This window comes from Mustela nigripes, chromosome 16 (assembly GCF_022355385.1).
Source record: "Mustela nigripes isolate SB6536 chromosome 16, MUSNIG.SB6536, whole genome shotgun sequence".
Taxonomy (NCBI): domain Eukaryota; kingdom Metazoa; phylum Chordata; class Mammalia; order Carnivora; family Mustelidae; genus Mustela; species Mustela nigripes.
The window spans coordinates 29835092-29861687 of record NC_081572.1 but is presented as its reverse complement, the minus strand read 5'-3'; the positions used below and the strand labels follow the sequence as shown (position 1 = coordinate 29861687).

At 41.1% G+C, this 26596-nt stretch overlaps 1 protein-coding gene and 2 long non-coding RNA genes across 5 annotated transcripts in view; 2 read left to right on the top strand and 1 right to left on the bottom strand.

The window, feature by feature from the left end:
• The first annotated feature begins 11764 nt into the window (after positions 1 to 11764).
• Positions 11765 to 17724, top strand: TMEM100 (transmembrane protein 100). 2 transcript variants are annotated; one of them, XM_059378729.1, is made up of 3 exons: positions 11765 to 11846; positions 14620 to 14764; positions 16183 to 17724. In XM_059378729.1, the coding sequence occupies exon 3, from the start codon at positions 16249 to 16251 to the stop codon at positions 16651 to 16653; it is 405 nt and encodes a 134-aa protein (XP_059234712.1). In that variant the 5' UTR covers positions 11765 to 11846; positions 14620 to 14764; positions 16183 to 16248; the 3' UTR covers positions 16654 to 17724. The 2 variants fall into 2 exon arrangements, with proteins under 2 accessions (XP_059234712.1, XP_059234711.1); XM_059378728.1 differs by lacking the exon at positions 11765 to 11846 and having other exon boundaries at positions 14458 to 14764.
• Positions 17725 to 19109: 1385 nt separating this feature from the next.
• Positions 19110 to 21788, top strand: LOC132003347 (uncharacterized). Its single transcript, XR_009400171.1, has 2 exons — positions 19110 to 19682; positions 21259 to 21788. It is a non-coding gene; the product is annotated as an uncharacterized LOC132003347 (long non-coding RNA).
• Positions 21789 to 24537: 2749 nt separating this feature from the next.
• Positions 24538 to 26596, bottom strand: part of LOC132003801 (uncharacterized) — a 119117-nt gene continuing 117058 nt past the window's right edge. The window contains exon 5 of one of the 2 annotated variants that reach the window (XR_009400320.1): positions 24538 to 24610. This is a non-coding gene — a long non-coding RNA (uncharacterized LOC132003801). Of the gene's footprint in view, positions 24615 to 26596 lie in introns of both variants that reach the window. The other variant, XR_009400318.1, reaches the window with a different exon arrangement.

Sequence of the window (26596 nt, the reverse complement as noted above, 5' to 3'; positions counted from 1 at the left end):
GACACCATGATTCTCTGAAATGGTAATTTGTGTGTTAGGATTTCCAGGCGTGGGCTGGGGAAAATTGTGATCTCTTTGTTCAAAACAGTTCAAGTTGCTAATGAAATACAGGTCTTCAGTCGGCAGAGGGCGCAGATGAGTCAGAGAAGGAAGTAAGGTGGAAGAGCTGGTGTGTAGCTGGTTTTATGGTTCCATAACCTTAAGGTTATTTTGATATCCTGTTCACTCATGTATCAAAAAAAATTTCAAAAGGATCACAGACATATAATTTCAGCTTGGCGATCACTTACATTGCAAAATGTTTGGCATTTATATTATCTGGAGAGTCAAACATGTACTGCAAGTGGGTAAAGGGAATAAAAATTATTGTCTATTTTATGCCAGGCACTGACGCATACTTTATATACTGCTGTCTCCTATGAAAAGTGTGTGTTGATAAATTTCATTCAACACTGTAGACAGATTAACACAACCCTGATAAAGTTTTAATTTAATAAAAAAGAAAAAGAAAGTCCACAAAGTTTAGAGATACAAAATCTCACACCAGCAGACCACTTTGTAGTTTATTAAGTGCTTGGAGATTTATAATTTCATTTTACGCAATACCCTGTGAAATAGGTTGTGTTTTTAAAGAGGAAGATACAAACAGATTAAGTGGTCTGTGGAATGTGGCAGAGTTAGCAGTCCTCCCCCCCACCACCACATCTGTGAGTCTAGGCATACTGATTCCACAGTGTTGTTTCCCTAGTAATCTAGAAATCTTTGAACATAATCAACACTTTGGCCCCACTGAAGAAACAAATGATATGAGCAACCGTTAACACGAAGGCAAAGCAAATAATTTTAGCCCCCCCCCTTTTTTTTAAACAGGATTGGACATTATAACTCCCATCTCGGACTCTTGGATTAATTAATCTAGGTTTGGTGGTTTCAGCATGCTCATTTGTGACATGAATTCAAAATGTGAAAAAGTAAAATCAACGTGGTGAGATTATATCCTGTTTTGTTTTTTTGTCTTCGAGCAACAGTACTCCTTCTTTTAAGAAACAATCATGGCTGTGGATAATGGTGCCCTTCTTCTTCCCCCCAACCCCCTATTTAGCAAGCCAAAAGTCTGAAATCCCGTCAGTCTCTCCCCACCCACTGTACTTGTTTACTTCTCTGGGTCTCCAAGGAAGCACCACTGAGGCTCAGCAATGAGCAACCCTAGACTCTCCAGGAGCAAGAGGCTGCCAAGTTTCTTAGGACCTCCATGAGCTCTTCAGGTAAACTAACAGACAGGTGCATTCCTATTGCAAGTTCTTCAAAATGCTCGAATAGAAAACATTTTAGTGGCTAATGAGTACTGCACATTTTCTCAACAGCTGTCTTCTTACAAACAAATCCTGCTAATCTGCCCAAGAAGATTTTAAAAGAAAGTTGTAAGAAAAAAAAAAATTGAGGAAAAGAATACAACTATTTTCAATTTGCATGAAAAGAACTGTCCTTTGGGGGTAGGGGAAAAAAAAAAACCCCAAAGCCTTGTTCATCCCTCTATACCATGTGCTACTGCAGACCTAAATACACAGAGCTCACTATTTTAAAAACACCTGTCTCCTTTTTCAGATGAGAGACATCCCCAAACCCTGTATTGAAAGGAAATTTTTATTTTAAGCTTAAAGAGGGTATTGTTTGGTTTTTTTTTTTTTAAGATTTTATTTATTTATTTGACAGACAGAGATCACAAGTAAGCAGAGAGGCAGGCAGAGAGAGAGGAGGAAGCAGGCACCCTGCTGAGCAGAGAGCCCATGCGGGGCTGGATCCCAGGACCCTGGGATCGTGACCTGAGCCGAAGGCGGAGGCTTTAACACACTGAGCCACTCAGGTGCCCCTAAAGAGGGTATCATGAAGTATAGGAGAAGATGGAAAATAAAAATTAGCTGTGATGCATTAAGAAAGCAACAGAATGATTAAGATTGACAAAGAAAATAGTAATGAGTGAGTCCCCAGATCTGTTCAGGCTTCACTGTTCCCAACTTGAAAATGAAAGAACTAGACTAGATGATTTTCAATTCCCCCACCCCCTGCAGCCTAAAGGATATGTATCTGGCACTTACTGATTCATTTGCGTAGAATTTTACAATTTGTCAGTGCTTTCCGTAGCCTCCATGTGCAGGGCACGAAATGGTTAATGGAAAGCCCTAGCCAGCAACTGCTGGAGGGGAGCTGGTGGTGGCAGAGTTCACATTTCCCTGGTCCTTCTCAGCTGAACTCCATCTGGAAACTAATTTCTCTGCTCAAAGAAGAGAGCAAGATATATAAACCAGCCCACCACAGTGCTGGGAGAATACAGAAGCCACACTGATGGAATGCCCAGAATATAAAAGGAAGTCATAAAGCAAGTAAAGAGAGACAGAGAGAGGGGGAGAGAGAGAGAGAGAGAGAGAAGTCCTTCTTGGAGATAATAACCAGAGAGACATTTCATAGGGTGAATTAGAGGGGGTAGAAATCATCCTTCAGAGTGAATGAGTCTCACTACTAATACTGTGAATCCTGAGCATTTGCAGATGCAAAACCTGTTTACTTTCCTACCACTGATATTAAAGGCCAGCATACGAAGAAGCACCCATCCCAGCACAAAGCAGAAAAGAATCAGAGCCAAATGAGGGAAACCAGAGCACAGAAATGCTACTTGATTTCTCCACAGTCGGCACATTTTAAGCAGCAAAGTTGAACAAAATAAGCTAAAATCCAGGTCTTCTGACACCTGGCACCTCGAAGTTTTGCTATGGAGGAAATGTGTATTATATGCCTACTGTATGCATTGGGTATTGTGCTTTGGCACAGGGGTCATGAGGATAAATTCTGTATAGCCCTGCACTTGAACTCAGACTCTTAGAGGAGATAAATAAGCAAACAGTTACTTCCTGCATAACTTGGTGAGGACTACATGTAAGTAGAGCAGTGTTCTCAATCTGCTACAATCTTGCCAGGGGACAGTTGGCCATGTCCAAAGACGTTTTTAGTTCTCCGCTCCGCTCTGGGGTTCCCACCTGCATCTGGTGGGTAGAGGCCAGGAACCTGCCAAACATCTTACGATGAGCAAGTCAGCCCCTCCACAAAAAAGAATCCTCCAGCCCCAAATATCAAACATGCCCAGCTTAAGAAACCCCAGCTTCAAGCAAGAAGTGGACACACGAGGAGGGAACTAAAGCCTACCTGATCTGAAGAGGGGAGGAAGACTTATCAGTGAAGGGGATACTTGAGGTAGTCGGGAAAGAGCAGTACACATCCCTGTGAGTCTCAAGGAGTGTAAATCAGCAAGTCACGAGGAACAAAGCATGTGGTAGTTGTAATTTGTCATTTGACCTGAGCTGGAGCAGAGGGTGGAGCGGAAGGGGCTTTGTGCTCTGTGTGTCATGCTGAGGTTCCAAACCTTCCATGAAGAGACACCATTGATGGGTTTTACCTAGAGGAGTCCTGGGATTTGGCTCCAGTACTCAATGGCTTGCTATACTAGCATCAAGCAGAGGACCTCAAACTTCATCTGGACACATATAAAACAATGCAGACTCCTGACCTTTCAAAGACACACAGATTCCCATACACATATATGCGCACCAAATATCCTGAGGCCGTCAGGTAGCACCTCTGGGCTGGAGCCCAGAAACCTGTGTTTTTGACAAGTATGCTGTGCGGTTCGGATGCGGGGAGTTCAAATCCTTGCTGGGGTACAGAATATACTTGATGGCGCTAAGACTGTGATTCCATCCCAAAGAAAATAAAAAGGAATTTTAGAAGGAGAAGTGTATACAGGCTATCCTTCTCTCGGCTCTAACCCATAAACGTGAGAATGTGAACTGGGCATGGTAGAAATCCACTGAGTCAGGGCAAGTCACACAGTGAATGGCACAGTTGCTCTTTCTGGATCCTGTGGCCTGGGAGGGGAGAAGTGCTTACAAACTACACACTCTGTGTGATACCCTTCCAGCAGCTTCTGGAGAGCCCAGTTGCTCTACAAAACCTGTCGCAATTCTCTGTCCCAGAGCCTCATTGGTATAGCTGTATCTGCTTCCTGTTCCCAGAGAAACTCACCCTTAGGCTTTCCTATCAGTCCTCCCTAACGCCGGCCACTCCTGTGTCCTGTCACATAAAACTGTGAACTGAGGTCTCCGACTTACGTCATGTCATGTCAGTTACAGCACAGTAATGCTCCCCAAGTGGAAATCTGGACCCCTGCTGCTTGACTTCCAAATTCAATTTACTATTTATCTTTTTACTGATCTCCTTGGACACCCCACACTCCCTACTGCACTGACTTTGGATCAGCAAGAGTGGAATTAGTGTGTGATCGCTGCAAACCTAGAATTTCTGACTGGAACTGAAGAAAACCTTTGCACTGTGGTCAGTCTCTGAGCCAGATGTCTGTGACTCTCTTCACTGGGAAAGAGATGAATATCCACAGTAAAAGGTCAATGGCTTCGCTGACAGATGCTGAACCAGGGATTTTTTTTTTCTTTCTTTCTTTTTTTTTTCTTTTAGAGGCTTCCTACAGCTGTTCTGGTAGCTTGGGTCATAGTGTTAGCGGTTTCCCCCAAGCTGTCTTGTCTATGTTCTCAGATATTATGAACCCAAATAGGATTTTTAAAAACAGAATAAAAGGAAAGAATAGTAAAAGTTCTACAGAAGAGACCCTGAAGTCTGATAGATGAGACTCTGAAACAGAGGAAAGAAGATTCAAGTCCAAGTTTCCTGACTTTCTGTTCATGGCTGTTTTCATTGCACAACCAGAGTAGAGAGCCAGAGATGTTCATTTTGTTGTGGAAGCGATCCAAAACCTTACCCTGTGACCCCAGGAAAAAAGATTGAATTAAACTGTAACTACAAAGAAAGTTTTCCAAACTAAGTTTAACTTGCAAAATAAATACCAAGAAATAAAAGAAGAGAGCTTCTCCTGAGACTCCTGAACCCATCACATTGGAAACCATTCAAAGTTATCGATGGCAGCTTTACCCACAAAGCTCAAGAGGCCAGTAAGAGTTGAAAGTGAACTTGAGTGCCCCTCAAGACACCAACAGAAGAAACACTGTTCTTGTTTTGTGGCCACTCCGCTGTCTTGGGATCATTAGTTTGACCAAGCTTTACAACTGCTTTTACAAAGACAATGATGTCTGTTTCCTGTATAGTTTATTTAAGTAAACAAAAAGGAGACAGCAAGGTACCATCTCCTCTCTGCAGCAAAACTTTAAAATTTTTATCTAAAGAAAGAAAGAAGAGATCTGTTCTCTGCATTGTTCCATAAGATAAACTCACAAGATAAATAGTTCTATTTTGAATGAAATCCAGCTGGGCAAATGGCCCCCTTTCCTACTACCCACCCATATTCTGGATATCAGATGGTGAGTGGATAAAAGTGTTTTCAAACAGTCTCTTGAGCTGACCCTACTCTCCATCAGTGGGCCCTTCTATGGGAAGTTTCTATGGGAAGGTGACTGTGTGTTTCTTCTGGCAAAACAATCATTTTAAAACTCGAGAGTTTATTTCGGATGAAATATAAACTCCTTGTGAGCAACAGAAAGTGTGCACATCAACTGAACACAGAAACAATATTGCACAGGGATTAAGAGGAAACTTTGCAGCCCAACAGGATTTGATTCTAACCCTAGCCTCTACCATTTTCCAAACGATGACTTCCCCAGGCAAGTCCCTTCACGGCTTCTCTTATTTAATGGAACTATTTCTAGCATGAACTCCTGGATTATTTGTATTAAATGAAATAATAAATATATAAAAGGTATATAACATAAGGAAAGTGCTCAGTAAATATTTATGTTTATTATTAGATGAAGTCTCTGGCTGGAGCTACATGGTACCTACCATCCAAAGACTACTAAAAACATGCCAGTAGTAATTGAATAATTAATGTACTTAGCACTAAATACTGGTCATTTTGAAATTTGAATTTGAATAATGTTCTGAGTTTCCAAGTTTATATCTGATTTCAATGCACAGTCAGTCTTTTATTTATTTGTTTATTCATTTGGCAAAGACTTTCTGAGCACACACAATTGTTGATAATATCCTTGAGGATGTAGGAAACTTTCCAGTCAATATGATCTTAGTAAACCCCAATACAAAGGCTTGCTTACATTGCTCGAGGACCAAACATGACATTTCTAAAGAAATCCACAGAGAGTTTGGACTGCTTATTTTTTCTCTCTCTCTCTCTCTCTCTTCTTTGGTTTTTGCTTTTTTTTTCTCCTTTTTTTTCTTGGTTGTTGTTGTTTAGCATTAGCTCAGGGGGAACATAAAATTAGTTCTTGGTAAGACAAAGTCTGTTCTCCACCTGTGACATGGGGAGATTGGAACTTCCTCATTTAGTCTTCAAACATGAGTAGTCCCTAGCTTGGGGTAGTGATCAATGCAGGAGAAAATACTTTCATTCCCAGAAAACATCTGTGGGGTTTTGTTTGTGGTACACACCTACACATAGGAATTGCTATTTATGTTAACATTTTCAAAAAGTTTAAAATTGAACTTTAAAATGGGATCAATATATTCTTTGCACATAATCAGGACAACCAAAGGCTTGAATTGCAATTCTTTTTTTTTTCTTTTCACTAATGTATAATGTATTATTTGCCCCAGGGGTACAGGTCTGTGAATCATCAGGCTTACACATTTCACAACACTCACCATAGCACATACCCTCCCCAGTGTCCATAACCCAACCACCCTATCCTTACCCCTACAACCCTCAGCAACCCTCAGTTTGTTTCGTCAGATTAAAAGTCTCTTATGGTTTGTCTCCTTCCTGATCCCATCTTGTTTCATTTTTTCCCCTCCCTGCCTCTCCAATTCCTCATATCAGAGATATCATATGATAATTGTCTTTCTCTGACTTATTTCTCTTAGCATAATACCCTCTAGTTTCATCCATGTCATTGCGAATAGCAAGATTTCGGGTTTTTGATGGCTGCATAGTATTCCATTGTGTATATATACCACATCTTCTTTATCCATTCATCTGTGGATGGATATCTAGGTTCTTTCCATAGTTTGGCTATTGTGGACATTGCTGTTATAAACATTCGAGTGCACATGCCCCTTCGGATCACTACACTTATGTCTTTAGGGTAAATACCCAGTAGTGCGATTGCTGGGTCATAGGGGAGCTCTATTTTCAACTTTTTGAGGAAACTCCATACTGTTCTCTAGAGTGGCTGCACCAGCTTGTATTCCCACCGACAGTGTAGGACGGTTCCCTTTTTTCTGCATCCTCACCAACACCTGTCGTTTCCTGACTGGTTCATTTTAGCCATCAAATTGGAATTCTTAAAATATTGACTTTCTCATTGTATGAAAAAAGTTAGCAATGTCAATTCATGTGTGTATATTGTATATGTGTCAGCAACTGTGTGTACATGTATGGAATGAAGTAAATTATAAATTCATTCATAATTTTAGAGGCAAATTTACCTGTGAGCTCATAATGACATTATTTGGCAGGTCAGACACTGGTTTGTGAATTAGTAGGCACGCAATAATGCATCTCCACTGGAGACGTGACCAGCTGTGCCAGCAAAATCCAGCATGCATCCTCCACCCTACCTGCTCTTCGTCCTGGCCTTCTGTTTCTGGTGACAGTATCACCGAGCAATTAATTGCTTAGGCCTTAAAACCTTACCATTCCCTCTCCCTTGATAACTTCCCCCACAGAAAATTCATTGCCAAGTTCTGCTGCTTTTGCTTATTATGATGTCTTCAGACATGCCCACATTTCCTAATATCAGGCCCCTAGTGCCTCTCACCTGGAGAGAAGTTTCCTAACTGGTGTCCCAGTCATACTCTCTGACTTGCCCATTTTTACTTTCCAAGTTGCATTTCACATTCTCATGCCAGGCTACCTGCGATAATGCAGAGAGCTCAGCATGCCACTCTGCTCAAAAAACACTATTCCAGAATACAGTCCCACCTTGACATTGAGCCCATAATCTCGTCATAAGCCCTTTCCAGTCTTAATTCGGACTGCTCTCTGTCTGTCCCTGGTGCTCTACAAGTCAGCCACAAGGGCTACTCCAAGCTCTCTACACAAGACCTGTACTTTTCTGAGCTATGCTTATATGCATCCTTCCACCTCTAATCACCTTCTCTCCTTCTCTACTTATAATATGTTCGATGTCTGGGCATCTGGGTGGCTTAGTCAGTTAAGTGTCTACCTTGGGCTCAGGTCATGATCCCAGGGTCCTGGGATCAAGCCCCACACTGGGCTCCCTGATCAGCAGGGAGCCTGCTTCTCCCCCTGCTTGTGCTCTCTCTTGTTCTCAAATAAATAAATAAAATATATTTTTTAAAAATACTCTCGATGTCTGCTTGCCATCAAGCTCTCCCTCCCACCTACACTAAACCAACTTGATTTTCCCTGGGCTTCCCTATAGCAGTTTTTTATTCCCTCTAGTAAAAAAGTCACTCACATAGGTTGCCCTATGGCTTTCCTGTCCTACGCTATGAGCTCCCTGAGAGCAGAGACTGTGCTTTGTTTACTGGTTTGTACCTTCTCAACTTAGAGCATTAAACAAGTCCCTGGCACCTGAGAAGAGTAAAGTAAAAATGAGTGGAACTTAATGTTCATGAAAGCACAGGAATGGCCTGGTGACATCTGAAACGTCCCTAGTGCTGTGGCATCTGGCACAGACTCCCCTGGTACCAGACCTGTGTCTTAAACCTCCTCAAATCTGCTTAGTAACACAGCTCTATTTCAAATCCCAGATGCTGATGAGGCAACATACATGGTTTCAACATCCTAGAAGCAATAGGTACGCCTTCTCAAAACACTTTTCCAAAATGAAACCTAGTGAGACTATGTCATCCCGAACCCAAGAAAATGGGACGCCCTCTGAAGTTAGTTAGAGACACACAACCTCATAAATAATTCTACCCAACAGAGTCCTCCCAGCACAGCACAGGAGAAAGAGGCACTCAGACTGGAATCCTGGCTTTGCCTCTCTCCCTAGTAGTAGATCCTGGGCAAGTACTTAACCCTGGGCAAGTACTTTGAGTTTCAGTTTCTCCATCAGCGAAATGAAAATATGAACACCTGAGATGGGGTCTGTGTTGGGGAGTGCACACTGGGCACCAAGCAAGTGTTCACATGCTCCTCCTCTCTTCCCTGGGAGTGTTGTGGGGGGCAGCTCACAACCAAGGCGTCCAGACTCTGGCCTTAAACCTGGGAACATTGATTTCCTCCGAACCTCTGCTTCTACAACCATGTTTCCATTCTATACTCACATGGGTTTGATGAGTTGCTGGTAGCTGAAAGTTGACAAAAACTATTCATGACAATTTGCTTGATGTCCCTCTCTCCCATATATACAGAGCTTAAGGTCTATAGTTTCAACTGTAGCTTTCATGGTGTGGGGGAGGCCAGCCCTGATGTACCCAACCTATGTGGGTCATTTTAAGACCATCACGACACAACTCAGAGATGGCTAATTGGGTCGGAATGTGTATCCTGCTCTATGGATGTGGAACAAAGGAAAGCTAACTGACCCTCATAGGATGTCACAGATCAATCATTTTCAGAAAATTTTACCTGCTGTAGGGTGGTTTCAAATTCCCAGCACTAGACTCATGTTGAAGCCTAGAAATTATGTGCTGATCAGGAGTAGACTGAGGTCACACAATGGGCACCCCAATTATTTTATGGACAAGACAAGGGACATTTCTCATCAGAGGCTAGGGGGAGATGGCTTCTGTAAAAAGGCCTAGTAAGACCTCAAGTATCAAGAGGAGTGGCAAAGGAGTGAGCTCATTCTCATCCCTTCCTTTTCCTCTCCTGGAAAAAAGGCAAATATGGTGGGCTTCCCACAAGCCCCTGAATACATGACCCATAGTCTACTAGGGAAGGCTAATCCGAGTGGTAAGTACCTGTTTGGGAAAATGTCAGCCCAATTTTCTCTAACTCTTGACCTTTGAGGTTCCTCATCTTAGGGCTCAAAAGAGTAGTAATACATAAATGGAAAGGACTATGCAAGATACAGGGGGATGTATCAGGAACACAGCAGGTTCAACATATATTCAGATTTTGAAACAAGAAAATCAGTTCTCATCTGAGGCTGGAGTGCCCATTAGCACCTTGTTGAAGTGGGAGGTGATTTCCTCAGCCCTCCCTAAGGTTCCACTGTGTCATTTGATTTAGCAACCCTGTTTTTTTATGTTTATACGATCATTCATAGTTACTCAGAACAAAATGGGTAAGGGAATGGTGACCAGGATATGTATCTAAAAGATGTATGATGTCCTTTCTATACACATGGACTTCATGAGTTTCCGGTAGCTGGAAATTGACCAGCAAATAGTAAAATATATATTTATACCTAAGGCATATCCATTGTTCCTCTTGGTGCTATCAGATCTCTCTATTTAATGTCCCAGAGCTCAAAGAAAAGTGCCTGGGGGTGGGGAGTGGTGTGGGGGGAAAGCAGTAATAACATGACCTGTTATCCAAAATGAACACACACACAGAGATCACTTTCCAAAATGTTAGTGATTTCAGAACATAAATGCAGACACACCCTTAAAAGAAGCACTGCAAGGAAGAAAAACTGGCCTGCTTCCCAAAGTTCACTGAATCCAATTGGACTGGGTGATGACCCAGATCAAAGGCATGCAGTGATTGGACGGAGTGCCGGAAGGACCTGGCATCTTCAGAGCTGCTAGAAATTAGCCAACTCAACCACCCCAAGCAAAAGCAAACTGAAAGCAAATATGGGCGAGTAATTGAATACACATGGGGGTGCTCTTCACAAAATGCAAAGCTTGTGTGCTCCCAAAGGAGCAGTTTCCAGATCTTCAACAGCATAAAGGCAATGGCAAAATCAAAATGCCCCCCCTTACCAGCCCAGAGACTGAACCTTGGCTTCTATCTAAGGCAAGGGGTGAAATCTCTTCTATGTCATCACCTTCTTCTGTGCCCTCCTCCACTTCTGTATCCTCTGCATTTAAAAAGCTTCATTCCTAATCTAATTTCTGAATGAAATAAGATTTTTCAAATTTGGGAAAATTCTCTCCAGAACAGCAAGCTCTGCTGATGCCTTTGGTGGAAATAATACATGTTGCAGGGTGGTTTCAATTTCTCACCACCAGACTGATGCTGAAGCCTGGAAATTATATGCTGATTAGGAGTTCAGTTCCTCAGAGATATGATTTTCCAGTAAACCATCATTTCCATGGTGCCTTGCCATCCCCTGATGAAGAGCACTGATCAGACCACTACTGACTGGGACTTTAGGGACAGGGTCCACACATGGACCACATGCCATTTTCGCCATGAATCCTCCTCTCCAACTACCCCTCTGCTTACTTGCATATCAGGACGAAAGAGATTAGTTTACACCCAGTTCCCCTTGCCCCCATACCTCCTGAACCACCCCCCCACACCTGTACCCACCTCCACCCCCCACCAGAGCCTGTCTGGAAGTATAGAACAAAGATGACAAATTCTTTTCTGAAGGTTCCAAGTAGGGCAGAGGACAATCAGGATATGGGGGCTTTGGGTAGGGAACATCTTGAAAATGAAAATGAAAAGCCTGAATAAGGCTATAAAGAGAGTAAAACAAAGCAGGGCATTCTTTTCAAACTTGGCTCCCTTTTTAAAAATATGGATGACATTCACAGAGGGAAATAGAACAAAATGCAGCAGGACTTAAAGGATTTCCTCTCTCCAAGTTTTCTCCGGTCCCTTAATTGTGTTTCAGCCTTGCTGAGTACTTTGTTTACGGTCCCTAGTGTGGTGATTTGCATCCCCCTCTCTGGGTTGCTGTGGGCCGGAGCTGGCAGCTGTCTCAGTCGGATTCTGGCTGGGAAAGGTAAGAATCTTTGCCTTGCTTTCTGAAAGATCTGGGAGAACAATGTTGAATGCCTACAGAGGGTAGTAGGGGGTGGTGGCGGGGCATCGACTTAATTCAAGCACTGGAAGCTTTCTGAAAAGTTCCCCAAACTTAAAAGAATCTCCTGGAGCCATGTGTTTTAAAAACAACCAGAAAGGTCTCTCCCTTCTGAAAGGTTTGCAGAAAGAAGACTGGGTGCATTGTAGAGATTTTGTATTTGTGGGCAGGTGTCCCTTAAGCAATTCCCAAGGGGGTTTAACATCTTTCAGGCACAGAGTGGAAGCAGGTAAAAATATTCAAAGACATCAAGCATTGATGACTAGGAATTCTCCCTGAATTTCAATTCAAAGAGGTAAAAGTCAGTTGAAACTGTATGTTGCAGTAGGTATAATGATCAGTGCCCATTCTTCACATACAACTTCTGTTTTATCCCAAAACTTTCTTCATCTTTGTGTTTATCAATACAAGTCACCAACTGTCTACTTATGGAGTCTGGAGATGTGCATCTGTGTACATAGGCATATGCATACTCTCTTTGAAGAATTAGGGTGAATGAGATGCCTGGAGCCTGGAAAGGCTGAAGAATACTTTGGTGTTACAAGTAATGACAGACTTGCCCCCGTTCCCAGCACACAGATAAACTCACTGTCCCTTAATATAGATTCAGCCAAGGGCTCACTGTGGAAAAGGCTGCCTCTGGTTTCTCTCTGGCAAAAGTCTGATTTATGTACCTTTGATTTTAGTAAAAGGGGAATATGATATTCAGCAAAGTAAGGTGATATTGAGAGCTTCATTGGGTTTGCTGGATTATTGGGGGGGGGGGGGGGGAGGAAGAGACCTATGCTAGGAGACAGAGAGGAACTGTGCCCAAAGTTCACGGTCTACAGATGGGAGGGACTGATGCTTTTATTAGGAGTGTTCCCAAAGCCTCTAGTGTACGTACCCGGCAGCCTCCATATCACCATCTTCCCAGGGCAATGTTGGCCAAGTGCTGAGAAGCCCAGGTCCTAAGCATCCCTTATCCTTGACACCAAGTGACAGCATTTTTCCCGGATGATGGCCTCTTGTGGTCCCACATTTTAAAAGTACAAGGATGACAGCTAGGAGGACCTCCAGGTAGTTACTGTTCTCAGCACGCTGGGCTCCCCTGAATCGGTGAAGTCAGACCTCAGGGACTTCTCAACTTTATTTATTTATTTAAGATGAGGAAGCCCTCTCTGCGACTTCCATTCTAGAAAAAAAGGACTTCTATTCCCTCCCCCTTTATGACAAAATCATCAAGGTATTTTTACTAGATGCAGGATGTTATCTTAAAACAGAAGGAGGATGCCTGGGAATGTCCAAGACCTGCACCAATAATTAAAGAAATCTAACAACCCAAGAGAAAGAAGGGAACAAATCTCTTCTGAGATTTAATTTACATTTGCGGATTCACTGTATTAATTAAAAAGAAGTTATTACAACTTGCACAGATTAAAATAGAGAGGATGGATAACTTTTAGCTCCAGGAGTATAGGGATGAGCTTTTAAGTGTCCCAGTATTACCTCATTGTTCTCTCAAATGGGCAATCTGGGGCTTTAAAATTTCAAATAGCTTATTTGTAAAAAAAAAAAAAAAACAAAAACCAAACCTGTAAGGCCACTTGGGGAATAGGTGAATATAAACCTTTAACTTCATTGTCTGAGAATGGGATGCATCAAGCCACGTGTCCTTGAATGTTTCAAATATCTTGTTCCTAAAAGTGGGCCAAAGAGCAGCAGACACCATGGCATAAACCAGGAGCTTGTTACAGACCTACTAACTCAGAGTCTACACTTAACGAGCTCTCCACATGATTTATGTGCCCATTAAAGACTGGGGCTCAAACCAAGGGTTTCTTTCTGCGTGACCTCTCTGAGATTATTTAACCCCTCTGAGCCTCATTTATACACTATTTACAAACTCATTTGAAGCTAGTGGGATGAACCTCCATAGGAGGTGCTCTGTAAATGACCGCGATGAAGGTGGTGATGATCGTGATGATAATTTCAGCATTGCCAACAGTACTCACCTCCTAGCACAAGCAGTAAGTGATTGTGTTTAAATCAAGATGATTGGTTTCTCTCTCAACCATAAATGTTTGGCATCTCCTACCCTCATTCCTAAGTGAATTAATATCAAACAAGGGAGGTTTTAAGCCTTGGATGGCCCCACACACATATAAAGAAAGAATACTGGGGAAGCCTAGGAACATGGATTTTTGCAGGCTTCCAGGCTGAATTCAGCTGCCCCATGACTTCACAGCTGTTCCTGCTGCCCTAAAGTGTCTGTCCCGTCAGCTCTGTCCCCTCAGTTGGGTCTGCAACGCTGACTCTGGGATTTTCTTATGAAAATGCCTGATGGGTGGGAGGAAGATCTGGAGGTTAGCTGGGGAAAAAATGAGTAATGCAAAGCCATCTACTTAGTAAATGCTGCAAAAGAAATAAAAGTAAAAGCTGGCTCCTGTCTCTGGGGACTCTAGAATGATTCTGACTTATCATGTCACAGAGCAGAGTTGGGGGAAGCCAAAACTCGAAATCTGCTGGCAAGGAAGAGAACGAAGGAAAAAAAAAAAAAAAAGACAGGGAGGGGCAATCCGGAGGGGGAGGAAATAAAAAGAGAGAGAGGGAAAGACAAGCGTCATTTAGGAACAGAGGTAGAGCGAAAGAAGGAACTCCAGGATCTGAAACCAAGCACACGGCACAGTATTTTTCTATATTTTCTTTTCCCCAGAGCAGATTCTTGTCCTGTCATTTTATTGACGGACGTGCTATTACAGGCTCTTTTGCCAGAAGTTGACGGAAGAAGCTCAAGGGCTGCTGTTTCTTCCCTCCCAAGTCCCGGTGGCTCCCCTGGTAATGGATTGCTTTTCTCTGAGGTATGTGTATGTCGTCTGGGGACAGATCTTCATTTGCAAGTTAACTTATGCATCAGCACTGGGGGCAACTTTTTTTTTTTTTTGCTTTCTTATATAATCTCAAATACCCTTTTACTGGTGAAATGATGATTCTAGGGTATCTCTGGACAGCAGTGATTAATTTTGGTGACTAAAAATTATATGCAGGCAGGCAGTTCTAACATCCAGCTTCATTGCACAGGGAGTGATATGTTGATTTGGGCTTGAATCTGTTTTCAGTGGTTGCTTCATATGTTCAAAGTATTAATCTCATTGAAACAGCCTCAAGAATCTTCCTCTAAATTTCTTCAGTGATTGCAACTGCTCAATTCTTTGGCTGCTCTATTGCTTCTCAGGGACAAAAGAGAATGACTTAACATGTCTGAACAGCAGACAAGAGCATTCACTGATTTCTCCTAGGCAGCCTTTCAACCAGATGCTTTTGACCAAGATTTTCAGATTTTGTCCTAAAATGTTCTGGTTCAAAATACCCAGAAATGGCAGCAAGGGCACGAGAAAATCGAGAAAGTCTAAAACTTGGCTGAAAATTTAGCATGCCTATTTTTTAATACATGTCATGGTCTGCATAGTGTTGAAATTCCTTGTTGAGTTCCATGGAAGTTTTTGAATTGATAGCTCGTTACTCTAAGAGTTAATCTTATCTTTAACATAAGTACAAAATTATATCCTACAAAACTGAATTTTCCCCCTGCTCTTCCTTTTTCAAATGGATTGGAAGGTATTGCCCTATTTCAGATCACAAATCCTAATCTCATTGCTGCTGAATTTTTGCTGACCTGCACCCCACCGTGGTCCCAGGGCACATACTGCACTGTGAAACAGTTACAACAATGAAGGCTTACTGACAGTCATCTGCTATAGAAGAACACCATTTGTACACTCGCTGCTGGTCTTAACACTGATTTGGTGGGCAGTGAATTGGTGGTAGTTTGGAATGCATGTTATGCCTGAAAACACTGGCAGAATCTAAGTTGCTATGAGTTTTGGAACGAATTATCTTAAGGATTGTTTATAGTGCATTCTCCCCATGAAGGAGGCTGCCTTTTGGATTAGGATTGAGACTTTTCCGTGTGTTTAGAAAAATGAGAAGCAATAGACAGAGCGGAAAGCCTTGTAAAACATTTGTAGATCGTCAGAGTATATTGAACGCTGTAAAGTGCTTCCTGCTTTTTATATCTTCCCCCTTTTTATGGCTATCGTTTTATCTTGCATTTTGCAAAGAGAATGCAAACAATCAGGAAAAGAAAATATGAACTCTGATTTTCACATGCATCTGTGTGTCCTAGAAAAGAACCCAAGAGATGTTTCCCCAGCTCTTTACTTCTACTTACAGGGCTCACTCTGATGCATTCACCTGATATGTTCTGTCTCCTCCACAGTTTCCACTCTGGAGACAGCCCCCAGGCCTAGTCTGTGAACCCAGCGAAGAAACATCGCTAGTAAAAATGACTGAAGACTCCATAAAGGAGATCCTGGGAAGCCCAGCATCTTCCAAGCCTGTGACAATGGAGAAGAACCCCAACAGTGAAGTGGTGGTCACCACGGTCCCCTTGGTCAGTGAGATTCAGTTGACAGCTGCTACAGGTGGTGCTGAGCTCTCCTGTTACCGCTGCATCATTCCGTTCGCCGTGGTGGTCCTCATTGCCGGGATAGTGGTCACTGCTGTGGCTTACAGCTTCAATTCCCACGGCTCCATCATCTCCATCTTGGGTCTGGTCCTCCTGTCATCTGGACTTTTTTTGTTAGCTTCCAGTGCCTTGTGCTGGAAGGTGAGGCAGAGGAGCAAGAAAGCCAAGAGACGGGAGAGTCAGACGGCTCTAGTGGTGAATCAGAGAAGCTTGATTGCTTAGGACGGAATGAGACCAAATGGGATATGTGGCCTGGAAAACTTCCTCTCCCTGTGTCATCCAACTCATCCAGAACTAGAGTGGGAGAGAATGAATGGTGCATTGCGGTATACCAGAGGAACAGAGATGAACTAAGTGCGGGAGGGTAGAGAGGGTTCTGTTTTAGGAAGAACCTACTTGTGTCTTCTTTAATGACAAACTTAACTCTAAGGGCTATTTCTAAGACTGAAAAATCAGCTCTTTCTCTACATTAGACATTCGAGGGGTCATGGGGGATGCATGGCATTAGGCAATGTTCAGTTCACCTTGGAAAGTAGCCAATGAAAGATGAGAAAATAGTCAGATAGTTCTGGCACACCAGTGACCTGCCTCAAAAACAAAAACAAATACAAATACAAAGCCCACACTTTTAAGAAGTTGTAGCATAAAAAAATATTCTGCTGAGAGTCTAAATCATCTTGGATTTTGCATCCTTCTATGAAATTCTGTGATAATTTTTTTAATAAGTAGATTCTCTGGCATCTTTTTTTTCTTTTGCTTTTAATAACTCATCATCAGTGGTACTTTTTCTTAAAGAATAAACTAATTTTTTTATGTTTTAACATTGGACAGTTTTAGATGATTGTAATGAGTCAGAAGTTAAAAGGTAAAAGATGTAGCTACTAAATGACATGGGGGGTTAAATTAATGTTAAAATAATCCAACCTAGCACTTTTGATTTTTATATAAAGTCTAATATACATTTCATTCAAAATAATTAAATACTTATTGCTGCTGAAATTTCTTAAATGCTTGTTGCTGTTGTAGTTACGTTTATTGCAGTTCCAAATTGCCCTTCTTCCCTTGCCTCATTGGAAACATCTCAAATACATTTCTCTCAAATGGGCATGTTGCTTCTCCCTAACTTATCTAGAGGATTTTTATTTTTTATTGTATCATTCTTTATGACTTGTGAAGAATAATATTAATTATTGTTCACTACATACTAAACACTTCTATGCCATTCACAATTAAGAAATTAATGCCTGGAGTCAGGAATTTTATAATGTGTTATTAAATGTGTGTTATCTATTCCATCAGCCGTTAAATATTTGCTTCACTTATTTTTTGAGCATCAACTCTATGCCAGGCATTGTGTAGATTCTTAGGATGCTTAAATGAGTTAGTTCTAATACAATGCAAATAAGTTCACTGCTTGACTTCTGTGGATATTGAGCTATTCTAAACCCAGCTAGGACTCTACCGCAGAACTGTCGCCAGGTATATCGTTGGTCCATGTAGTTTAAACCACATGAAATGAGTATGGGAAGATACTGAGGCATGAAGCCTTTCTTAAACCTTAGAAATGCAAAGAAAAACAAAACAAACCTCACCTAGCACTTTCAAGGGAGGCACCCTCTTAAGGAATTTAATTAAATATGACAAAAGCCCTGTGGTGCTGACTGCTGCCTAGTGCCCAAGTAGTTTTGCCCAAGTAGGAGAAGCCTCAATGGCCTCCTCGTTTCTCCTGGCTTTGAAGGTCAGATGGGGCAAGCCTGGAGTTGTTCGCTATAGTAGAGTACACCACAATTATCTTAAATGCATGCATATTCATACTCCTCCACACCCCATTGGGCCAAATCCAAGTATGTAGCACCGGGTTGGTTTCAATGGGAGAGAGTCTGTGCTTTGACATGCCTCTTTTCTGCTCAGAATATTCAAAGGCTCTCCGTTGCTGATGAAGAAATTTCTCAGGCAAGTGTTCAAGGTTCTCCACTATCCGATCCAAACAGATGTATCCAGCTTTCATTTCAGTCCAGCCTGAAAACTCATGAGTTAGTCAGATCAGACTATTTAACATTCTAAATCAGACTGTGGTTTCCTGCTTCCATGTACATTCAACTTCTGTTTTCCCTCCTCCATAATGCCATCTTGTTCCTCTCCATCTAAACGTCTCCAAATCCTGCTTCTCATTAGAGTCCCAGCCTAAATAAAACAGCTTTCCAAAAAACCTTCCCTTTTACCTCAAAGTAATTATTTCTTTCAGAGTCTTTACTCATTTATTCTCTGAGGGTACCTTTCATTTTCTGCCATGTTGGTGGCATAAATATTTTAACTTCTTCTAAAGCCCTTTAGAAGGGATGATGTCCTTTTTTTTTTTTTAACCCTCACGTGATGCCAAATACAACATCTTGCACAGAGTAGGTATTCAATAAATGTTTGCTAAATGAACTAAAGAATGAAAAATCAGAAAGCAAGTGTAAATCAGAAAGCAAGTCTAGAATCACAGTCCGTTTATTTTACTCTCTTAAAAGAAAATATCTTAGTTCTCAGCTCTTCCCAAATAGGTCATCCTACTCTGCCTTCCTCAACTATAAGCAACAGGTGCAGATGAGTGCTTGCTACCTTTGTTCCTACTTCTCCAGCCTGCCCTTCAAAATGCTTGGTAAGTAAACTCATGAATGATTTCAGGCCACCAGGGGGCCTCATGCTGCTACCTGAGTCCCGAAGGAAACACTGGAATTACAAATTGTAACTGAAATGGAATCAAATCTGAATACAGCAAGATATCTCCTAAATTGGGAGGAGGTGGGGAAGATTCTCCACTGAGCGCACTACTACTCTCCTTCCTAAGCCATTTCACAATGGCTACATCTGGTTCTCCTAATCAGCAGATGAGCCCTGTGTGGGAGCCTTCCTATGCACTGTGAATTCCAACTCTCATGAGGGTGAATTATGATATCACAATTATCTCACAACATACGTCTTTGATGGGCAAGAATGTCTTTTCAAAAGGTTTTATTATATAGTGATAAGCAGATATGGAATGTATTCATAAGAATGATGCAGGTATGTATGTATTAAAAAAACAAAACAACAACAACAACAAAAAAACCTGGCCCCATCGTGCAGCACTAGAACCCAGCTGTCTCGCCCACCTGGATAACCCTAAACCCCACACATCTTGGGTCACACAAGAACAACTTTTTCTTTTTTTTTTTTTAAACAGGAACAACTTTTGACCTCATCCAGTGCAACAGGTCTCTAACTAGGTGAGAATCATAGCCACCCAGGTAACTCTGTGCTTCCCACCTCACTATCTTCGTTAATCCTGGGAACCTTGCCTGCAGAAGATGGCCAAGGTCATAGGGATCATGCAGGTGACTAAAGCTAGGGCATAAGACTAGGAGAGCCAGATCACAAATCCTCAAACCTACCTCTTTGTACCATCACCACTCATAAAATGAAGTGGGGGGAGATCTCCTGGTCTCCTGGGAAGTATTATGGTTTTGAACTTAGAAGATCTGACTATAAATCCCAGTTCTATTAAACTAGTCAGATGACCTTGAGCAGTTAAGCTTCATCTTTAAAATAAGGTTAATTTTAAGAAATGATTTAGATTTTTTTAAATTATAAAGTACTATATAATTACAAAATTGTTATTTATGATAATATCTAATGTTGACCTTAGCTTTTTTCTCTCTGATTATTATCCCAACATGTCATTAAGCATCAAGCAGCCCCCATTTTGGTTAACTGACTTTAATCAGACACTTTGTTTAACCTTGACATTATCCATAAAGGTTTTCTAGATCCAAAATAATCTGAGGAAGGTTCCTGTTCCAAAGATGAATCATAACTTACATTTCCTTAATATGGTTATAATTTTCAGTGTTTTCACATACATAGGAGTTGCTATAAAGGTATATGTAATATGGATATTCAATTAGGTGCCCTCAACATAAAAGATTAGGAGAGTGAAAAGTCCTTTTCTTCCCCCCCCCCCCCCCCCACTGCCATTCAAGCCAATCTTGTACTGGGCTGCCCCAAAGAAAGGAAGACCAAAGGCAGAAATCTAAAGAGAAACAAAAGAAAAGAATTCCTAATGCCTGGCTTTTGAGCTTCCAAGGGCATCCCTGTGATTTAGAACTTATCTATGGAACTGTCAAGGGTAGTTTGTTTATAGCTGATTTTTAGAGTACTCCCTTACTCTAGGACTTAATCTTGCGTACAACAGTATTCAACTGTACCTGACGTTACCCAACATTCTCCAATCACACTTTGAGGCTGGAAGTGCATGTGTCCTCCCAGCTCTTCGGAGGAGCAAACCACCTTCAGAGAGGATAAGTGACTTGTTCAGTCAAGGTTTCACAGCCAGAACCAAAATGTTGACCAAAAGATAGACACCAAGCTATAACAGGTATCATTTCCAGAATGTCTCTTTAGGAAAGGAAGACAATAAAAGTGCTCTGACACGGACTTTTCTTTTTGAAGTATAATGTACACAGAGAAAAGTGTACACCTCAGAGAATTTCACAAACCTATAGAACTAAAACCCTGATGAAGAAACTAAATGCAGCAGCCTCCCCAAGTCCCCCTTAAATCTACTCCCAGTCATTATTTTTCCAGGGGGGACATTATTCTCATCTCTAATACATAGAGTCATTTGGCTCTTTTTTTTTTTTTTTTAACTTTATATAAATGGAAATCATACAAAGTGTACTCTTTGTGCCTGGCCTCTTGATGTGCCATCACTTCCAATATTAGGTTATAAAGACACTGAGGCTTTTGCCTTAATGTTTCTCTCTCTGTCTCTGTCTCTCTCTCTCTCCTGCCTTGTTCTGGGAGCCCTCTGCCATGTCACGAGGACACTCAAGCAGCTCTGGAGAAGCCTGTGGGTGAGGAATTAAGGCCTCCAGCTAATAGCCAGAGAGGAGCTGAGACCTACCAGCAGACCTCAGTGAACCTAGAAGGGGATCCTCCCACAGTGGAATCTCCTGCTGACTGTATCCCCAGATGACAGCCTCACTAAAACCTCCTAAGACGCCTTCAACAGGAACCACACAGTCAGGGCTGAAGTCTACGATTTTTGTAGGCCCTAGGCACTTGTCTTCATGGGCCCTTTCTTTCACTAGAAAGAAAAAGAAAGAAGGAAGGGAGGGAGGAAGGGGGGAGAGAGGGGGAAGTGAGAGAGGGGAGGGAAGTGAGGAAAACGAGAATGTATTTCACCTATTGCAAAAAGAAAATTGTACTGGCAAGTGTTGTGGGCTCTAGGCACTGCACATACTGGACCTAATGGCCCTTTACTCAGTTAAGTCACTCTTGGATTCCTGATCCACAGTAACTGGGAGATAATAAATGTGTGTTGTTTTAAGTTATATGTTTTAGAGTAATTTGTTATTCAGCAACAGATAATATTGTGCTCTTGTGAAATTTCCTCTACGTGACTTTTGGTGTACATACCACATACACATCTTTGTTGAGAATACACCTAGGAGTAGACTGGATTAAAGGGTGGGTGTGTGTTCAGCTTTACTGCCAGAGTTTTCAAAAATGGTAACATCAATTTATACTTTCATCAGCACTATAAGAGAGTTCTGGATGCATTATAACATCATCAATTTTCAAAATATTTTCAATCTTCCATTTCAGTCATTGTGGTGGATGTAACACTTGCTCTTAAAACATATATTTAAGAGAAGAGATGTGGCCCTGGAAGCTGAGCTCTACTAGAGCAGAGCAGGCTAGAGGCGGGAGAAGAGATTAGAGTCGAAAAACACAAATTAGATTTGGGCTTTGAAAAAGCAAACAGCAAGAGATAAATTCTCCCAGAAGTGCTCTGAGACCAGAAAACAGGCTAAAAACTGAGGGCTGAGTTCACCATGCTAACGACATTTCCAGAGTTCTCCCTATGCTTGAAGCCTCATGCTCTGAGCTTTGCATGGACGATCTCATCTGATCCTCAGCCCAATCCAACGAAGGAGGTTCTACTATTCCATTTGATAGATGAAGACACAAAGTCACAGATTAAACCAAGTAATTGAGATCACACAGTTAGTAGAGTAGGGTCTGGTTTCAGATTCCAGAACCCACTCACTTATCCACCATGTTGATACTCCCTGGTACACATTAACCTTCCAAAACCTGATTCTTGAATAAACGTCCCAACCAGACGCTAAGCAATACAGGGACAAGAGTTTGAGCTAAAGCTAAAGAGTGAGTCAACAGTTTGGAGAAACCAGGACTAAAGAGGTAGATGATTATTGAATCATTTGCCACCTTGAAGCCAGGTCTTCTTATAATATATCTTGTAATTTAGCATTTTGCACCTTTTAAGACACTCCTATTAACAAACATAGGACTGACCTAGGACCTCAGCCACATCTTCTGCCACAAAATCTGGTGCTTTCATTCTTGGCCTCCTGGAGTTTCCTGTGTGGAAAATTCAAGACTCAGAATTATCAGCCAGGCTCAGCCCAAAACTGGAGGGTGTGACAGAAGTACATAGCAGGATAACTTGACCTACTTTAGGGGGAATCAAAGAAGGCTTCCTGCAGGTGAGGTCTTGATAAGAGCAGGACAGGTAGAGGAGTTGGCCAGGTGATGGGAGTAAGTAAGAAGCAATCAGAGATATGCCCTGAGGGAAAACCCAGAGTGAATGCTGAAAGGTCACTTAGCCCCCAGCCTCTCCACCTCACTCGATTGCTCTAAGGCAACAATGAAAAAACTCCTTAAGGGGATTTACCAATTACAAAATTTTATCCAAGCAATGAGGCACAATAACTCCAATATCCATAAGGTTCAAACTTAACGAGAACCAAATGTTCAGGTTCTAACTGAGCAGGAACACTCCACTTTAATGTATGAGTACCGTGGGGATGGTGAATAAAAAATAGTATCATAACTAAAATATTCCTCTTCCTCATTATTTCAATAATTATCTTCCCTGAAGATGGTGTAGCACTCCTGTTAAAGGCATGGACTGTAGATACAAAGTGCCTAGACTTGAAATTCGGTTTTTCCATTTCCTTGCTCTGTGTCCTATACAAGTAAACCTGTACCTCAGTTTCCTCGTCAATAAAATGGGAATATTAATTGTACACCTCATAGGGTTGTAATAACTATTAACTGACTTAACAGATAAAAAGTGTTTTGTCAATGACTGGTACTCAATATATTAAGTGGTACTAGCATCTATCTTGATTTTAAAGCAAAGCCAATATGCTTTGACATATAAAGCTACAGAAATTACCAGAAAATCAGTTCAAATGAGATATTAGTAGAAAAACAGCAGTTTATCTCATGAGAGAAATTTCAAACACAGAGAAAATGGGTTGACATAGAAATTTGCATTTGGTCCTATCAGGCAAGAAGACACCCCCTCCAAATCCATCTACCTATCAATGTTTTGTTTGCTCAGTCAGAAGCTGTTTGTGTTCAACATATTCATACCCAAATTTACATATCTTAAAAATAACCCTGATGGCATCAAGCTACCTGATAGAGGGCTGGTTAGCATTTGGACAATGCTTTGATGTAGGCATAGCAATTTCATATTCATTTCCACGCTAACTCTTTCCAGAAGCTCTGTGAAATATTATTCTCACGTTGCGATGGGAAAATTGAGGTTTGGAAAGGTTAAATGGTTTGCTTAGGATCAAACATTTCCTAGATGACAGAAATAAGATGCCCTGATCCAGGTCTTCTGTCTTTCCATTCCACCTCGCCCTTGCCTTGTTAACCTGGGCAATATAGGTTCCTGTGGAATGCCCTCCCTTGGGGGTCTATTCCCCCAGGTCAGACAGCTAAGGATGTTTCAACAAGCCTTGAAATTGGTTATACTTACAGTTATGCTTTATTGTTCTGATTGGACAAAGACATTTTTTAAAGAGTTAAGGTGGTGAATTGAGATTTGCATCAACAGCTGAAATAAATATATAGTTTTAAATCCTGTAGAAAATACACATTTTCCACTAACCAGCTCTGGTTGCTTTTGAGGGTTTATTTGTTTGTTCCTAGATAAAAGAAGCTTACATCTCCAAACAGCTTATGTTTCAAACAAGAGACTGTCTTTATCAGTGGTTCCCAAATGTCTGTCCAAGCCCTGACAAATTCAGACTCACCCAGAAGCTCTATAAGACCAGGACTCACAGGTGCTGACCTCAGAAGCTCTGGTTCAGCAGATTCAAAATGGGACCTTCTATCTGTTAAAAACAAACAAAAAAAACCCCAAATATCCCAGGAAATGAAAATTAATAACCACAGTGTTTTTTCTCTACAAATTGTTTTATTTCTCAATAAATTTATAATAAGGTAGAAGACTGGTTAAGTATAGATTTGTCAAAGGCGAGACATCAGGTAATATGGCAATATTTTATTTTAAAATTTCAATGTGTATTTTCTTTATTCCAACTTTATTTCACTTCTGAAAACCTATCTGATCATAAGTTTTACATCTTTACATAGATATAACAGAATTATAAGAATATTTATAGAACCACGGAACACTGGAATGTTTTCCTCTGGAATTCTGTTTCTGCTTTTGTAGTTAGATTCTTTCCCCGTGTTCCCCATTCTTTCCCTTATGTTCAAAATAAACAACTGTTATTGTTAAAAAAAAAAAAAAAAGAGTCTTTCTGCACTGCCAGCATTGGCACACACTTACCCCAAAATACCTTTGAATTTATTATGGTACATCTGTATTATATACACTCAGTAACTAATAAAATGAATGATGCAAATTGGTACATACTAATATTAATTTGGATATATTGCAGAGTGTCTGTAACACATTATGTGGAAGGCAAATTTTCAACTAATATTTATCATATACCATTCTTGTAAAATAAATTGGAAGTGTATTTGAGCTTGTTTAAATAAAAACTATAGAAGAACCCAAGGAGACCCATTAAAAGCATGTCCATCATTAGAGTGTTGATCTAGGAAAAGGAGACAGGTTTTCTTTACACTCCTCTAAGTTGTTTTGATTATTATAATGAGCAATAATTAGCTTGAAAAGAATCTAAAATGAGAGGGGAATAAAGGGGCACTTAGAGAAACATTACAAATAAAAATACAGAGCTCAGGTGCCTGGGTGGCTCAGTTGGTAAAGCGTCTACCTTTGGCTCAGGTGATGATCCCAGGGTCCTGGGACTGAGTCCCACATCAGGCTCCCTGCTTCTCGGAGAGCCTGCTTCTCCCTCTCCCTCTGCCTGTTGCTCTGCCTACTTGTGCTCTCTCTTAATCTCTTTGTCAAATAAATAAATAAAAATCCTTAAAACAAACAAAAAAATACAGAGCTCATAAGTGATTCCAGTATGCAGCCATGTTTGGGAACTGTTGATTTAAGCCAGACTGGGATCCTCTCCATTCATTCATTCATTAGTTCAATCACTTGGTTAATATTTACTGGGCATGTACAATGTGTGAAACATGGGTAGGTATCAGAAATCCAAGCATTAAAAAGAAACATTCTGTGATTGAATTAAGAAAGTCTGGCTAAGGTAGTCCAGGCATAAAACTTTCTACAAAAACAATAAAAGCCTGTAGGGTCAAAACCCAATCTGTGTATTAATTAAATATATTGGATTCCTGTACCTCTGGCATCAAGATAGAATGGGAACAAAGTGCCTATAATAATTTGGAATAAATACCGGTAAGAGTCTTGAATGTGAAAGTAATAGGAATATAACATACTCTATTGCTTTCACTTTCCTTTGTATTTAATCACTAATTTTTATAGGCCATAGGCTTATGTGTATTTGGTTTCATTGCATTAGTTGTGGTACACATTAGTAAATTAATGAATCATTAATAATTAAGACTATTCCCCCAGGAGACGGCCATACCCTAAAAATACCCTTTGCCTAGGAACCCTGAAGAGTAGTAGAAAAAACTCAAGCAGGTGGCATTGAGAAAGCCCTTTTTGTGGTTTTAACATAGAATGGACAGCCAGGATTGAGTCACAGTGGATCTGATACCCACTGCTCACAGGTTCCCCAGCGTTTTCATTGGGAAGTAGCCCATGTCCAAAAAAAATAGAATTACCCTTTTGCTCCATCTCAGCCTCCTATCGAGAAAAGCAAACACAGATGATTTTCCATTTCAAGTTCAAATACAGAATGGATTGCTTCTTGTTTTGCTTGACTGGGGTAGTTAATGAGAGTTCAGAAACTGGCACCCTGCC